The sequence below is a fragment of the Apiospora marii genome, assembly GCF_038362585.1.
Source record: "Apiospora marii strain CBS 49790 chromosome Unknown utg000003l_segment0_segment0, whole genome shotgun sequence".
NCBI lineage: Eukaryota > Fungi > Ascomycota > Sordariomycetes > Amphisphaeriales > Apiosporaceae > Apiospora > Apiospora marii.
Genome location: NW_027117374.1, coordinates 5822453 through 5839288, shown reverse-complemented (window position 1 = coordinate 5839288; position 16836 = coordinate 5822453). Strand labels below are relative to the sequence as shown.

General features: G+C 54.7%; 5 protein-coding genes across 5 annotated transcripts; 3 read left to right on the top strand and 2 right to left on the bottom strand.

The window, feature by feature from the left end:
- Positions 1-222: 222 nt before the first annotated feature.
- On the top strand, positions 223-2835 carry PG985_005389 (coatomer WD associated region-domain-containing protein; the record flags this gene model as incomplete). The annotated part of the gene is made up of 2 exons (XM_066825158.1): positions 223-945; positions 1015-2835. The coding sequence occupies 2 exons, from the start codon at positions 223-225 to the stop codon at positions 2833-2835; spliced, it is 2544 nt and encodes an 847-aa protein (XP_066688318.1).
- Positions 2836-4127: 1292 nt separating this feature from the next.
- Positions 4128-5312, bottom strand: PG985_005388 (mannitol-1-phosphate 5-dehydrogenase; the record flags this gene model as incomplete). Its single annotated transcript, XM_066825157.1, has 1 exon — positions 4128-5312. The coding sequence occupies one exon, from the start codon at positions 5310-5312 to the stop codon at positions 4128-4130; it is 1185 nt and encodes a 394-aa protein (XP_066688317.1).
- A 3439-nt stretch (positions 5313-8751) lies between these two features.
- On the top strand, positions 8752-8934 carry PG985_005387 (uncharacterized protein; the record flags this gene model as incomplete). Its single annotated transcript, XM_066825156.1, has 1 exon — positions 8752-8934. The coding sequence occupies one exon, from the start codon at positions 8752-8754 to the stop codon at positions 8932-8934; it is 183 nt and encodes a 60-aa protein (XP_066688316.1).
- A 3064-nt stretch (positions 8935-11998) lies between these two features.
- Positions 11999-14802, bottom strand: PG985_005386 (HET-domain-containing protein; the record flags this gene model as incomplete). The annotated part of the gene is made up of 2 exons (XM_066825155.1): positions 11999-14565; positions 14652-14802. The coding sequence occupies 2 exons, from the start codon at positions 14800-14802 to the stop codon at positions 11999-12001; spliced, it is 2718 nt and encodes a 905-aa protein (XP_066688315.1).
- A 1338-nt stretch (positions 14803-16140) lies between these two features.
- PG985_005385 (uncharacterized protein) lies at positions 16141-16473 on the top strand (the record flags this gene model as incomplete). Its single annotated transcript, XM_066825154.1, has 1 exon — positions 16141-16473. One exon carries the CDS (start codon positions 16141-16143, stop codon positions 16471-16473), a length of 333 nt encoding a protein of 110 aa, XP_066688314.1.
- Between the last annotated feature and the right edge of the window lie 363 nt (positions 16474-16836).

Genomic DNA, 16836 nt, shown 5'->3' with positions numbered 1-16836 from the left:
GATACCACGATCAACCAGGAGACGACTTAACGTTGACGCCATCCGCCCTGCAGCCACCCACCTCGACGGCCTGGGATTTTTCGATGCGTCTTGGAGGATAAAGCTGGCCTCGTAATCCCTATTCCAGAGAACCACCAGCTCCGCGCAACACACCGACCCCCCGCCGCCTCAACCTCCAACAACCCATAGCCTCGCCGCGCAACACCTGCGCCAGCTGCCACAATGCGTCTGGACGTCAAGCGACAGCTCTTCGCACGCAGCGAGCGTGTGAAGGGTATCGACTTCCATCCCCAAGAACCCTGGATCCTCACCACCCTGTACTCGGGCCATGTCTACATCTGGTCTTACGAGACCCAGCAGGTCGTCAAGACCTTCGAGCTTACCGACGTACCCGTCCGTGCCGGTCGGTTCGTGGCGCGCAAGAACTGGATTGTCTGCGGTAGCGACGACTTCCAGCTCCGCGTCTACAACTACAACACCTCGGAGAAGATCACCTCCTTCGAGGCCCACCCCGACTACATTCGAGCCATTGCCGTCCACCCGACGCAGCCCTTCGTCCTGACGGCCTCCGATGACATGACGATCAAGCTGTGGGACTGGGAGAAGGGCTGGAAGTGCGTCCAGGTCTTTGAGGGCCACAGCCACTATGTCATGGGATTGGCCATCAACCCCAAGGATACCAACACCTTCGCCTCCGCCTGCTTGGACCGAACCGTCAAGATCTGGAGCTTGGGCTCTTCCACAGCCAACTTCACCCTCGAGGCCCACGAGGCCAAGGGTGTCAACGCCGTCGACTACTACCCCCACTCCGACAAGCCATATCTCCTGACCACCTCCGACGACCGGACGGTTAAGGTCTGGGATTACACCACCAAGTCCCTGATCGCCACCCTCGAGGGCCACACTAACAACGTTTCTTTTGCCATGTACCACCCAGAGCTCCCGGTAAGTCCAATAGATGTCTGCCACTCCATTGAGCAAGGCCAGCTAGTCTGACAGCGCATTGTGTTACAGATCATCATTTCGGGTTCAGAAGATGGCACCATCCGGATATGGCACGCAAACACATACCGATTCGAGCAAAGTCTCAACTACGGCCTGGAGCGCGCATGGTGTGTCGCCTACCAGAAGGGCAAGCAAGGAGTCGCCGTCGGTTTCGACGACGGTGCTGTCGTTGTCAAGCTCGGTCGCGAAGAGCCGGCAGTGTCCATGGACGGATCCGGCAAGCTGATTTGGGCCCGACACAACGAGGTCGTCTCGTCGATTATCAAGGGCGGCGACGCCTCGCTCAAGGACAACGCTCCCATTACCCTCCCTACCAAGGATCTCGGAACTTGCGAAGTCTACCCTCAAACCCTGATCCACTCCCCGAATGGTCGATTCGTGTCAGTATGTGGCGATGGCGAATACATCATCTACACCGCGCTTGCCTGGCGAAACAAGGCCTTCGGCTCCGCTCTGGACTTCGTCTGGGCGTCCAAGGAAAACAGCAACGATTTTGCTATCCGCGAGTCGGCCACCAGCGTCAAGGTCTACAAGAATTTTGTTGAGAAGCCTGGAGGTCTCGATATTCCCTTTGCGGCCGACGGATTGACCGGAGGCGTCCTGCTTGGTGTTAAGGGGCAGGGTGGAGTTTCCTTCTACGACTGGGCCACTGGCGGCCTTGTCCGTCGCATCGAGGTTGAGCCTAAGGAGGTTTACTGGTCTGACAGCGGCGAGCTTGTAGCTCTGGCTTGCGAGGATACCTGCTACGTCCTGAGGTTTTCGCGGGAAGCCTACGTCGAAGCCCTCCAAGAGGGCCAAGAGGACGAGGACGGTGTCGAGGCCGCCTTCGACGTGATCACCGACATCTCCGAGTCTGTGCGGACAGGTGAATGGATCGGCGACTGCTTCATCTACACCAACAGCACCAACCGGTTGAACTACTTGGTTGGTGACCAAACCTACACAGTGTCACACTTTGACCAAGGGATGTACATCCTGGGCTACATCCAGAGAGACTCGAGGATTTACCTTGCCGACAAGGATGTCAACGTCACTTCCTTCGCCCTGTCGTTACCCGTCCTGGAGTACCAGACTCTGGTGCTGCGCGAGGAGATGGACGCTGCCAGCGAGCTTCTGTCCAGCATTCCCGAGAACGAGATGAACAAGATTGCCCGCTTCCTTGAGGGCCAAGGCCACAAGGAGATGGCTCTTGATGTCGCAACCGACCCCGAGCACAAGTTCGAGCTTGCTCTGAGCCTGAACCAGCTCGAGATCGCTTTGGAACTGGCCAAGCAAGCCGATGTCGACCACAAGTGGAAGACGGTTGGTGACGCCGCTCTGGCGGGCTGGCAGTTCCCTCTGGCGATCGACTGCTTCACCAACGCCAAGGACCTCGGGTCCCTGCTCCTGATCTACACTAGCATCAACGACCAGAAGGGCCTGGCGTCTCTGGCCCAGCAGGCCGAGGAGGCAGGTGCGCACAACGTCGCCTTCACATGCCACTGGAGGGTGGGCAACCTGGACAGCTGCATCGACATCCTGGCCAAGACGGGCCGCTTCACCGAGGCCGTCCTGTTCGCGCAAACGTACAAGCCCAGCGCCGCGCCCAAGTGCGTGGAGGCGTGGAAGGAGAGCTTGGAGAAGAACAAGAAGGGCCGCGTGGCCAAGATGATCGGTGTGCCGACCGAGGACGAGGAGCTCTTCCCCGAGTGGGACGAGTGGCTAACGCTGGAGAAGAATGGCGGTGGCGTTGCTGTCAATGGCACTGATAAGCTCATCGAGGTTGCTGATGAAGCGGAGGAGGCTGAGGAAGAAGAGGAGGAGGAAGAGGAAGAGGAAGATGACGAGTAGGGCGACGATGCGTAAAAGGGAATTGATTGTATTGAGAGCATATGGGGGGTATAGAGAAGGAAGATGCAGATGAAGAAACGACGACGGCCTATGCTAACTGACGATGGGTGGCAGTATTCTCTCTATTCCGGGGTTCACGAGAGAGGTGTCTGGCTCGCATATAGTAGTACTAGGCTAAAAGACCAAAACCCTTCGATTTAAAAGTAAAAGATGACTTGGAACCCGACATGTATGGTGGAGTTCGTGGTCTTCTTGCCTCCCTGTTGCCCTTTTTAATTTGCGAAACGGAATGAAAAGCGAATATTCTAGAAACTCCTCTGCTACGAACATGCGATTGTGATGAACCCGTCCCCATCTCCAGGGCCGAGATTTGAACTCTTGATGATGCCTTTTGGGACTTGCTCAGGCGATGCGATATACCCAGGCTGTATGTCGAGAGACGTGGCGAGTGTTTTGTTACTGCCACGATCTAAAACCGCGCGCCGCACTGGCGTGACCACGAATACGAGCCACGATGTTAGAGGAGATGAGGCGGGATGATTCAGCGGTGCCCATTCAAAAGGATATCTGGTTTGATATATTGACGCAAGGAACGGGCTGGTGAATCACCATGGCGAAAGCAAGTAAGTGCTAACTGAACATATTCCACCCACCTAGTCGTACACTCATGGGCGTGTCAGGGTGGACTAAAGACATGAATTCTTGTTGCTTTGAGGTTCTCTATGTCCTTTGTTGATCGGACGCCAAAATATTGGGAGCTGGCACGGGCAATTACACAAATTCCCGAGCGCAACAAGCGATGTTCAAAAGTGTCAAAGTAGAAAGTATAAGTCAAGAGCAAATGGCCATGTATAATACGTCACTTCGCACCATTGTAAATCAAAAGTTTCGTTATCAAGTTTCAATTTTGATGAGGCCTGGCACGCATCTCTGAAAGAGAGCAGAGGCCGTTTTAGCCGAATCTATATACACGAAACCAAAAGTTCCATGGGCCGGTAGAAAACGCCAATACCTGAATACCTAGAAGACTCAAGTAATTGTCTTTCTTAGGTATCATAAACCGCAAACGCCGATGTCAATGCACTTCTTGATTCCCTTAATAGCACGCGCGCCTCGCTAAACAAGCGGCGGTGCAAAACCCGCAGAACCCAGATGTCGTAAAGTCGTTATGGATGAAGAAAAGGCAGTAGATAGCCGAAGAATCGAAGGTGGAGAAGTAGAAACGGTGTTGCTGTTTGTGGGGTAAAAAGGAAATATCCACAACCACAGCTCTACCGGGGAGGCTCCGTAATTCAATCTTGACTGTCGGCCTGGACCTTTTCCACAATCTTGACGACGTGGGGGTACAGCTTGTCCGAGGTGGTCAGACCGCAGACCTGGGTGACAACGCCGTGAGCATCGTTCTCAGCCATGATCTTGGCCAGCTCCTTGCTCTCGTCATCGCCCTCGATGTCCTGGAAGCGGAAGGCCATTTCGGCAGCACCAAGCAGAGCCTCGACGGGGTAGCCCTTCTCAGCCAGCTCAGCAGCAGGAGAGATGAAGCGCTCTTTTCGGCTCAGCTTGCGCATGGGGGCACGGCCAACACGCTCGACCTTGTCGGCCAAATGGGGGTTGCTGATGCGCAGGATGATCTTTTGCTTGTAAGCCTCCTGCTCGTCGGCGGGGATGCCGTGCTTCTCGACGATCAGCTTGCTGGTCTCGGCGAGAGCAGCAGAGACGATGGCCTTGATCTCCTTGTCGCGCAGAGCATCGTCGACCGTCTCCTTCTGTCTGTTGTAGCCGTGGTAGGCGGCGGTGGCGTGGCCAGTGTTGACGGTGAACAGCTTGCGCTCGATGTAGGGCAGCAGGTTGTCGACCCACTTGATGCCGTCGATGGTGGGGATGGCGTGGCTGTCGAAGGGAGTGCTCTCAACGACCCACTCGTAGAACTTCTCGAGCGTCACGTCGAGGCCGGCATCCTCCTTCTGGGCCGGTACGATACGGTCGATAGCGGAGTTGGCGTAGGCGGCACGGAGGTGGTGGTCCTCCAGACGGTGCTCGGGGGTGTTCTTGGGGTCCTTGATGTGGCCGGCGAGGGTGTCGGTGGCACCGATGGCGTTCTCGCAAGCAATGACAGCCAGAGGCTGCAGGTCGTTGGATCGCTTGTCGATACCCTTGGCAATGACGGGGGCGATGAACTTGAGGATGTTGGGGCCGACCGAGCATGTGACGACGTCGGCAGTGGAAATCTCGTTGACGAGCTCCTCCTCGTTGTACTTGGAGTTGATGGCACGGTAGTTGGTGATTGTCTTGACGTCGGTGCCCTCGGTGCCGACTTCGATGACCTTGTACGAGGGAGTCGCGTTCAGCTTGTTGACCAGGTCATCCATCACATCAGCGAAGATGACATCGTAGCCAGACTCGTGGAGGAAGCAAGCAACGAAGCCTCGGCCAATGTTGCCGGAGCCGAAGTGGACAGCCTTCTTGTTACCGGTCATGGTGGAGGCTGGGGAAGGGTGTTGTTGTTGTGTGGATGTGTAGTGTAGTAGGTTGAGAGATGTTGTTGGTTGAGCTTGCAAAGATAGAAGCTCAAGTTGACGGTGTAGATTGATGGTTGATGGGAAAGTCAGGAAGACGAGAGAGGAAGTGTGAGGTAGTATAAATAATACACGATCAGGCTTCTCGGTGGATTCTGGTATAGAGACGATCAACTGGGAGAAGTGGGTAGATTGTTGGATGTCAGAGAAGAGGTGGAGAATATGAAGTCAGCAGAGTGGATGGGAAGAAAGGTGGGAATGGGGAGATTTATATTCGCAGACGGTTGCAGCACGATCGATGGTCAAGACAATCGGAATCGAAACCCATTGAATGTTGGGAGGGGCATGGGCATCTAACTCCCTGACTGATGACGGATCTAGGGGACCGATGGGCAAGGGTCGAAGGTACGAGGGTGTGTGTAAGTGGTGTGGGCAAGGCAGTCCCGAGTGAGGAAGCAAAAGGAATCCACAATGATGCAAGTACAGTACCTAACCTCGAAGCCCCTCCAATTCTGATTAGGCGTTGCTGTTTGGTGCTGGGGGTCTGGGGGATGCAAGGTTGGGCGGGCTGTCTCATTGGCCAGCCCGCCAAAAGGAGACCAATAATAGACGCCCGCCCATTCCGTCAGTGGGCGAGTGCAGGAGTGCAGGTGGTGGGTGAGGACAGTCGCTGCAGGCTTACAGGTACATGGTGGACTTGTCGTCATGCAACGCAATGCTACCGAACTATCTGTCTCTGGCCATCCTTGGCAACCGCTGGTTTTTAGCTCCGACCGGGGTGCTTTGGAGAGGTTGCTGGGGTTGGCAGACACCGTCTCAGTCTCCCAGTGAGCCAGTCCCGCCCCCAGCCCAAGCACCACTGAATTAACGGCCCTTTTTGAACGGTCCTTCACCTCAAAGTCAGTGGCTTTCACTGCAGACAGCGCGAGATGGCACCATCTCACCACCCGTTCCTGCCACAAGCCACTCTGCATCAGGCAACCGACAGCTGACAGAGGCATTTATTTCCTTGCTATGCCAGTCGCTTTGCGAGATTAGCCCGTAAAACCTGCCCGTGTCGCCGACTTGTCGCCATAGACATTGATGATTGACTCATCCTCTCGTCTAGCAGATTTTTTCATTTCTACCAGCTTCCAAAACCCCGACGACGAACACCGACATCACTCCTATGCCCGCCCCATCGTGGCATCGTCAGCGTTCGAATTGATCGATCCAGGGAAAGTGGGGTTCATTTGCCAGGAAACTGTAGGTGTGACTGGTGCAAACGGTCGTGCTCACCTTTTCTGGTCCTTTTTCGCGTTTCATTGCATGCGAGCGCTAGCATGCTTCCTTCCTCTACTCCGACTTTCTCCTTCCCCAAAAGAGCATCCACCTCCCCTCAAATCCAGTCTGCCAGTCCAATAGCGCCAATTCCCGATTCCACCGACAGGGCCCAGCCAAGGCAAGCATGAGGCCACTGCAACGGAGCCACGGCCTACGAGAAGTCAAACCCAAACATATCGTCATCGCTTCTTTTTTGGAACTTCATTCTTTTGCACTTCGGTCCAACTTGGACAAGCGTCGCACCTGCGCCGGCTGCCGAAAGATCGTCACCCTGCATCAACAAAAAACACATTACTGTAGGATGCCCAAACCCACGAGCCGTTGAGAAATAAACCTCGGGCTACAATAACCCAGCAATATCCTCCGCGCAAATGATGGTCGATCAATAGCTAAGCGCGGCTATATCATCTGGAAAGGTTTACACTGAAAACGTCGGCTCCTTGTGGCTGGAAGCTTGAAACGTCCCAATCTCGAATCTCTTGCAAAACAACTGGGCCCTTGAAGTCGGGTGGTTGCGGGAGTCTGGGGAACCGTGTACTGTATCTTGCTTGGATTGCTGACTGCGCATGCCCTGGCTTCACAATCTCGGGGGAGATGCTGCGGCCGGATGGATCACGATGGCTGCAATATGCAATGCTGACTCGCCCGCCTCCCAAACCGTTGCGCCATAATGTAACCGGTGACCGCAACACTATCACTCAAGAGCCGTAGTATCACGCATGTAGGGACGACGAGTTTGCTACACTAGGAGGGACAAGCTGCAGGTAGGGTCGCGGAGAGGAGGGGTACACACTGGCCCTTCTCATTTGTCGGCGGGTGTTGAGTGAACTGTTACTAAATTGTCGGGGGAAACAGGAGGCAGGCACCAGAGACTACACTGGCAGACTGGCATCAAATAGTCCGCTCCACTTCACTATGATAGCCGGGCGCTGTGACCGACTTGCATGCGACAAGATACAGCGCTCACAACACACAGCACACAGCGTAATCAACGAGCGGCGGCTACCATGGTGAGACGGATTGGGAAGCCGAACTCGACATTGGCACGCCTCCTTATGTCGTTTTCTCGCTCGCTCGGGGAATTACAGCAATGGCAATTCGACCATGGCAATCTTATTTTGCCTTGACGTTATCCTGCCCATCTTTTCTATGGCGATTCCCCGGTTCCTGTCAATCACTTTACGAATGGGGAACTGTTGCGGCGGCCAACTACCGTTCTCAGCCCGTCTTCTCAAACGGCCTGGGATGACCCCTCAATTCTGTCCTCCATAGCCCCTCAGTCTGGGGGCACCCCCTGTCGATGACCTCACAGAGCATGGCCCATGCCGACCACCCAACGCTGTTTCTTTCAGAACCGCTAGTCTGACGACAGCGCTCCATGTCACCCTGCATCCAAATTACGCATCGTACCAAAAACGAATCCCACGATGCGGCTCGGTTTGGCTAGGTTTCTTTGGAAAATACAGATTGAACCTCGTTTGTCGATGTAACGACCGTGGTACCCGCGTAATCTCCAAAATGCTACCTGTATGTTCGGCCAGCATCCGTCCTCACTGATTTCTCTGCCAAGCGTCTCACTCCAATCTTCTGCATCGATTCAACAAACACAATGTCGACTCGTATTTCGTCATCGCGCTTTAGATTGAACAAACATTTTTAGGATTTGCACGCAATTGCTGGGAGTATCACTTGATTTTAGGTAAGAACAAAAATCCGCATTCTGTTGGCTTGACGCGGGTGGTCGCTGGAGGCGGTTTCCCACGTTTCTTTTGACTCTCCACCCCCAGAGTCTTGCTTGCATGGGAGCATGGCATGGTGAGAACTGTGGGATGTGGTGGTGGGTGTCCACTGTAGTTGGAGAGAGAATTTGGTGGAGAGAAACGCTGGGGAGGAGCAGTTCAGTGGGTTTTTTCCAGTGGCAGCATCAGTGAACGAGCTTCTGGACGGCTAGACGGGCGCCTGTCGCACCGTTTTTTCGCGGCCAGTTGCCAGTAGCGCTACGCCGCCCCGCCACAACCCACCTCCACTTGCCACCTTCCCGTTCACCCAGCCAGACCGTCAGAACTGTTGACACATCATGGTCGAAATCACGATCTCACGATGCACCGTGTCTCCTTTCCTCGATGGACGGACCAGCGAAACACGTCAGCCTCTTCGCAAGCTCGCCTGGTTCGACCGCCACGAGGCTGCTGGCTGTAACACGTCCGGCTTCACCTGGTTGGTCTCTTCATTGCCGCCTAACGTGCACATCGTCCATTGAGTTTTGAGCATCCATCGTGCTGCGAGCTATTACGAATGATGTCTCGAGCATATTTTCTTCTTCTTCTTCAAGCCCCCTATCTTCCTTCTTTCAACTGCAGCCGGTGTAAACCAACCATGGCGGACACATTGTCGGGCCCAACCATGCTATTTGGCGGTGTTTTTCACGATTCTTGGCGCTTAGTCTCCGGCGGGCGGACTTGGACCGCTACCCATGCATGCTCCCTTTCTCATGTGTCTTTCAGCGCTTCGCCACCGCATCGCCCGCATCGTGACATCCTGAACGGTCTGGCCCCTTCGATTATATCATTGTCCACTCTTTTTCTGATAAGGATAGTAAAGATTTTCCGACTTTGAGGCATCTGCAAGGGGTATGTCAGTCGCCCAAGCTTATCTCGTATCATTTGTGCCCTACCCGGCCCGCTCCTTCTGTCCGCGACATACAATTGCAACACGCTCAACACCCAAGTAGCCAAGCCAAGGCAAACTCCTACTTTTGATCGTGATCCGGGTCTCCAGCAATGATTTCCAAGTCATGACCGGGCAGCCTCCACTAGAGCGCGTTCCTTGTTTCAGATCCACTCACACTGTCTTGGTTTCCTTCAGCGACGAGGGTTCACATGTCGGCTTCACGATAGCCCAGCTTGCCCTGCGATCAGCAAACACCCTTCCATTGGCTCGTATCAGTCGAGCATATGCGGATTGCCCAAGCTGGAATAGTCTGCTTGTTGGTGCGCGATAATCAGGGACTACATACCAATACCCCAATGCCTGACCCGTCTGCCATCTGTCACCTATCACGACGGCCTGAACCATGGCGATCAACCAGGGTGCCCATGGTCAGGTAGTTAGTTGGCTGTGCTGCAGTGCCCTTGGGCCTCGGGTCTAAGCGAAATGGTCCTCCCGCGATGAGATTTCCGAGAACTAATGGGGACGATCCCTGAGTGAATTTGTCTCATAGCCCATCGGCTTTTCCGGGCCGCGGGGAGAATTTGAGATAGTCTTTCCCTCGCCAAAGTATGTATATGTGTATGGCAATCCCTTGGATGGCTTTCATGCCCGAAAACAGAAATAGACGGGCGTGCAGCAGCCGCTGCCCGCCGCCCCCTGGGGCATGCATCTGACAGAACCGCAGTTGAGCCGAGACCATCCGCCCGAATCACATGGATATTTTCCCTTTTTTATTTCCTGCCATGAGCGGCTAGGAAGTCCACCTCCCTTCCTTACACACGCAAGTCAGCGGGGGCAAGCTCGGTGGGAAATGCCATTTCGGCCCCCGGAGATTCTTTAGCCGGTCATGCCTGCCCAGGTGGGGCCGGTTTGACCCGACATCAAGCATCAGTAAACTCGGCTAACGGCTTATCCTATCTGAATCAGGGAGATTGCCAGATGTGATGTTGTCCATCTAGCACTTATCTGTGATCGTGACCCTTCTTACCGCTTCCGTAGCGGGACGTCTCGTGCGGCGTCATGATCTGGCCTTCGCGGTTGAAACGCAGCACCTACGCGCGGGATTTCTCGGCGATCTCTTGTTTTCATATTCTCTTTTGCTCCAATCTGATACACATCATGTTCTCTGCGTCATAAATTGTTGCATCGAGACGTCGGCTCTTCGTCGCGGTATCTTTTTGCAATTACACTTGCACTGAGGACTTGCTTATTGGTATCAGACGTTGCCGTTCCTTGCTGCCGATCTCGTTTTCCACCAGGGCATACGCATTTGCCGACAACCACTTTGAAGGTCCCTCGAGGTTCAGGGGAACCCTACATCTCGAAGACATCTCTTCCTTGGGCAGTACAGCTTCTGTTCTATTCAAATAAGTATCCACCTGCTTCCCCTAACATTTGACCTGTTGCTAGACAGATACTCAAGAGCCTTCGATACGCTGGTAGGTAGCCCATGGCGGCACTGTTGGACTCTGCTGAACAAGCCTTTGGATGCGCATTTCGCTTGAATCTCGTCCATGACCATTTGTTCATGAAAGGGGTCGTGCGATGTTTTACAGACTGTCTCCTCGTAACTTCTGGCGCATTAAGGCTTCCCTGTTGACCTGATGGCTTCGATTTGAACAAGATGAGGCCTTTGTTGTCTTCAAGATATGTCAAAGCCTGGCGACATTCATGATCCTCTTGGCACCGTTAGAATGCAAGCTCGCTATGTGACTCGATGGAATGGCATCCACACTGTCTATATAAGTACGTAGTTGAATCGAGAGACCACTGCCTGGTTCGAATATGCCATAGTCAGCACTGGCTAAGCGCAGGATGGCGCCTGCCTCATCAACGAGTGTGATTGGATATATCAATCCTGGCGACGCTCCGCATATAAATGTCAAGTGAGCAATTGTCACGTCGTGCTGTTTGTAAAAAACAAAAGTCGTACACTGCCTGATACCGATGCTCAAGACCATGAAGGGACTGCTGGATTGACAGTCGTGCGGATCCCTGTAGCCGCCCTTCGCGGCTCCAATGTGGATTCGCATCAGTTGGGACAATGGATGGTCCTTCCAGAGGCCCGACAGGTATTCGTCATTCATCTTTGTCTGGATGAACTGGGAAACACACTCTATGGCGCGGAGTGTGTCACTTACGATGGTCAAGTCTCGGGCACTATACTCCAACACCTACTCGAGTCACAATGCATATAAGGCCTTGGGCCCGAAGCTGGTGGCCCCAATCTCGACCTGGGTGCATAACGCCTTTCTATGAATGGTACACTGGCACTTCCGCGACATTTCCTTCGCGGACTTGAAACAAAATTCTGTGAGAGATTATCGCCTCCTGGAACGCCCATCCACGCCGCGGCAAGGGGCCTGCCCTGTCCATTGAGCCGAATGAAGGATTGAATGATAGCCCGAGGGTCGACAGATAAGTCGTAATAAAACGGCGCCATTCCCAAACAGTAGCTCAGAGTGTGAGCCCAGCGCAGCCAGACTTGTGTTAAAGGTAGCTCGGAATCGCGGGTGGAATCATGCGAACCGAAAATTGCAGTTGCTTCATAGGAGGGGGTTACTAAACTCCGATTGGTGATGAGAGCATTAGACGCCTAGGGCCCGCCACAACAGCTACACGAGGGTGAAAACAGATAGCTCCCGCCCTTCCCTCACCTGCTTTTCGTAGTACCTGCCCCTCATGGCACCCATCACGAAACATTCGCCGACAAACTGGTACTTGTGGTTACCCTGCCGTCTCGCAGCATTCGATGACGCGCCCTCGAGCGTTCCCCCCTGCTCTTCTTCACTCGGTATCGGGCGCAGAAGGTAAGGTACTTTCCCACCACTCAACAGCACCACGACGTCGCCCACACTCGCAGGCCACGGACACAACCCCTTCGTCCTCCCGCCATCCGACCCCACGAAGAAGAAAGGGTCAAGACAAGACGGGCACCCTACCTCCGCCGAACACCGGACCAGCGGCGCCGACGCGTCCCCCGCCAGCGCCTCGAAGCTGTACGCCTCCGCGGAAGGCGGCCGGGTCTGGTAGTAGCGCGTGTGGGCCGCGACGTGGTCGGTGAGGGGCCCAAACGCCGGCTCCAGCAGGCGGTGCAGGATCCCGTCCCGGGGCCGCTGGTCGTGGGGGCGGTCCGACTGCGGCCACCACGAGTTCCAGAACTTGAAGGTGCCGGCCGGGTCGAAGGTGCGGTCGAAGGCGCGGAGGAGCGAGGCGGCGGGCTTGGTCATGAGGTCGTGGTCGTCCGGTGGTGGTTGGGGCTGGCCTCGGTTGTGGGGTTTGTCTTTGCTGTTCTTGCGGTTGGGTCTTTGCTTGGGGTTGAAGTTGGGGAAGGCGGTGGCGGGGATGTGGTTGTCTAGGGCGAGATAGGATATCTCCTGGATCTCGCAGATCTGGTAGCCGCGTAACTTCAGTTCGAGTCGATCTTGATGAGTCTCGCTGCTGTCGCTGCCGGCGTCGAGGGGCTTCACTATCAGGTCCAGGTCCGGTGTTGAGTCATCAGATGCAGAGTAGCGGTGTTCGTTGAGTAGGGTCGCTTCACCCCATGTGTATTTCCCATCGACACCAAGTGCCCAGGTCGGGGAGGAGAGCTTTGGCTGAGAAGAGTCGTGCAATGTACGCCGCCAGGTACGTCCAGGTTGGCAGTGTGTCCAGGAAAGAACGTCGAGGCTGCGATACTCCGAGATCCACCAGCGGGTAAAGTCGGCCATGGTGGTGCCGATCGGGGTCGAGTAGCTCGGTCTCAGAGAGCGTGGTATTGCTTGTTCCTCGTTCCCTCTATGCTGACCCGTCTCTCGACCAAAGGGGAGAAGTGCAAACAACTTGTCTTGAGGCACCGTGGCCTGTAGGCTCAGACCATGCAGGAACACGCACAGAATGCACATGCGCCCATCGGCACAGGCGGTGCAGTCGGGGGTCTGACGTGTTTCGCTCAAGCTTTCGCGCAGAACGTTCCAGACCGATGGCATAGTGACGGCGGGCGCGAGATTATAGGGCTGGGAAGTTGCGAATTCGATACTCGACAGTACGTGGTTGGCGTGGAGTACCTCATCCCAGGGCACGAGTTCAGATCCGCATCGCACCACCGCTCGCGAGGGACAGAGTGCTTCTTGAATGACCCACACCCGGCGGAACCAGGGGTTCGAAAATAGACAGGACAGCAGCTGAGAAAGGTTGGGTGAGCCCTTCAAGCCGCTTGCCGATTGGCGGACCTCGGCGGGCCATGTCATGAGGTGCAGTTTGAAGATGTCGCCCAAGCCATCGTAAGGGCCTTTGGAGCCTCTGCGGTTCTTGGACCGTTTCTTCAGGTCCTGTAGACGGACGGTATGTCGGGTCCCTTCACATCTACATCCTTCCCCTCCTACGCAAAAGGTCTCTCTGTCGTAATTGTAAATGTCTCGCACCACAGCGAGCGCAGCCGCAGTTGCGCGATCCCCTGCCCCCAGCCACACATGTACCATGGAGGCTTCGGAATAAATCCTTGCCATAAGTCCCACCTGGTGCGTCTTCTCGTCTCGGTCATTTTGGTTGATGCATAGTTGGTCGATCCACAGACGGCGCGGTGTATCTGGCAACCGGAGTTGTCGCAATGCCTCGACAATGGACCGGGCTACTGGGAAGGATAGAGATGATCCCCCAACAGGCTCTGCGTTAATGGTGATTTCTTCCGTTTTGCCAGTGTCGCCCCAGCAATAAGATAACGGCTCAAATGCCTCTCCCTCTCCCAGTCGCAAGTGGTGGAGAGAACAGAAGATGGGATCCTGGTGATTCTCCGCGGGTTGGAGAAGCAGGACTCGAATGTCGTCCCGCGTGCTCTTAAGGCTCTCGCCATGTAGCCTTCTGGTATTCCGCCTAATTTCCTGCGATGCCGAGAGAGCTGTGCTACTGTCTTCGTTCTGATAGCCCAGAGTTATCTGGGCCTCGCGGACGATGTTCACCCAGCCCTGAAACTTGGCCCGGGGGATGATCTGAACCACGTCTCCTGGGAGGAGCGCCGCCAGCCAGTTGCGCTTGGCCAATGTCGACTTCTCACCCCAGCGGAGTTCGTGCGAGTGAAACTCAGGGACCCCGCGCTTATTACAGAACAAAGTGAAGTTGGGCATGGAGCTGCGATTGGGGGGCCGACGCACCGCAGCGTCAAACCAGGTCGATGAACGATTCACCCCGTCTTGGTCGGCCCAGCCTGGTGGTCTAAGTCAGTATCGATAAGAACGTAGCCAAATTGGAAAATTAAGGTTATGCATAAATAAGTAAGATGGAACTCAATACCTTGATCGCGGGAGCATACGTTGTACTTGATAAAAGTTATAGCAATGGCATTGTCGGGCACTGTCAGCTCCAGGTAGGGCCTGTCTGGGCAGTGCTGATGCACCGTGCTGAGGTCGTTGCGATCCACCGACAACTCGCTGTCTTGGATCATATTGGAAGACGATATGTCAAAAGTGGGCGTTGAATTGCATTTCGAGCGTCTGCATCCGATGCATGGAGACAGCCAAGCTCAAGCCATGACGTCGAACTGCAGGTCTGAGCGTCTAGCTTAGCTTAACCTAGCTCACCCACACGTGATCTCAAGCGAATACATTCGCCAGCTGGCAGCAGTAAGAGCTCAGCCCGCTCGCAGATGGCGCGCCCTGGCCATCGTTAAAAAGGGGTAGGTAACTTTCAGCCAAATAGGGGCAACATGCACACATCATTATCGAATCTTGTTACCAGTTGAAGGCCAACGAATGCTCCAAGTCGAATTCTGCTATAATAGACCATGTTCTCATTCTCGCATTATTCTCCATCCAGCTCCCCATATGCCGTGCGGCCAACCTTGAGTCGGCTGAGGGCGTGGTCAATTCGATTTGGAGCGGCTAGCCACGGACAATGTGAAAATCTGCCAGTCCTTGGCCTTGAGCAACGCGGAAGAGTTTCTAGCCGTCATGGTTTGTTATACGTAATTCGCCGTAAACACGGCAAGGTAAGACGAGACAAACATGCCAAGTGTAAGACGCCGCACATATGTTGGATACAGAAACCAATCAAAGTAAAGAATTCAGAGTATTGTGATGATATAAGCCGTTACGCCAAGATAAACAATATACCACGGATACTCTAGTCTCGCAAGCAACCGCCATAATCAGGTACAGATGTCTCGGAGAGTGGTCCGCCTCAAACCATCAGTCTAAGTAGACGAGCTGCCATAAACTCATGGCTCCGAAAATTTCCTTCAAGATTTTGTAATGCAGGGTGTATGGAGGCTTTCCAGAAACTATGCTCAAAGAGCGAGCAGCAAAGGTCAGTCAAGTTTACTCGCTTTCAGAGAAGGGTTGGGGACTACTCTATACGTCGTCGCCGGTGAAGTGCAGACGGGACTAACCAAGACCATCATATCATATCGGCTGCCGTCATCACATATATCATCGAATACCCCAAACTTGGCGTAAGGCCATTCGCTTGAACCGGGATCATGCAGCTCAGCTTCGCTGGAATGCATTGCAGATTCAATCTCGGGTGACACGGCACCGTGTAAACTTGCTTTGACCGTCGCCTCCTAACAAGATGTACCTCGCCCTGTTGAGAGCAGAGGGCTACCATCCTGGTGGATGTGAAGTATAAGAAGGGCATTATTCCCCAACGTTGAAACCAGAGAAACAGGCCATCATTCCCCATCCCATCATCCCTCCAGACCAATCTGCCCACTCAACCTCAGATTCAACACATTCTTCCACTCTCAAACACTCAACTCACCAACACCACCACCACCACCACCACCATGAAGCTCAACCCCCTCCTAGCCGCCACCGCCCTGCTGGCCACCGCCGCCTCGTCCCCCGCCTCCGCGGACGGGCTCCAGGAGGGGCAGGGGCTCCTCGACAAGCGGGCCTGCTGGAACGGCGCGGCCGTGGGCTGCGGCAAGGGCGGCTACTGCTGGAAGAAGTGCAACGGCAGCGGCGGGTGGTGCTGGACGGCCGCCCACGCCAACGGCCAGGGGCCCTGGATCACCTGCAAGGCCGACGCCGACTGCAACGCGGCCATGGCCTGCGGCGCGGCCGTCCCGGGCAAGTCCTGCGGCGCCTGCGGCTGCGACTGCCGCGACAAGAACTGAGCTTGGCAACAGCGGTCGTACGTACAAAATGGTAAGCAAAACAGGGTACTTGCGCGTTCGAAACTCGACGGGGGATAGAAGCTAATAAGATGTCACCTACCTATGTACAGTGACCCATGGCAGGAACATCCAGTACTATAGGTCAGCCAGGGAGATGAGGGAATATGTTGGGGGTTAGTTATGATACTATTATTACACGCTCTTTACCTTATCTGAATACATACCTGTCCGCCTGGATTGGATATATGTCGATCAAGCCTGAGAAGGAGGATCAAATGTCTACCTCAACTGCCATTACCTGTCCTGCCGGTGTTCAAAGTCATGTTGCATAATACACATTATGAGGCTCGGTAGTTCACCATC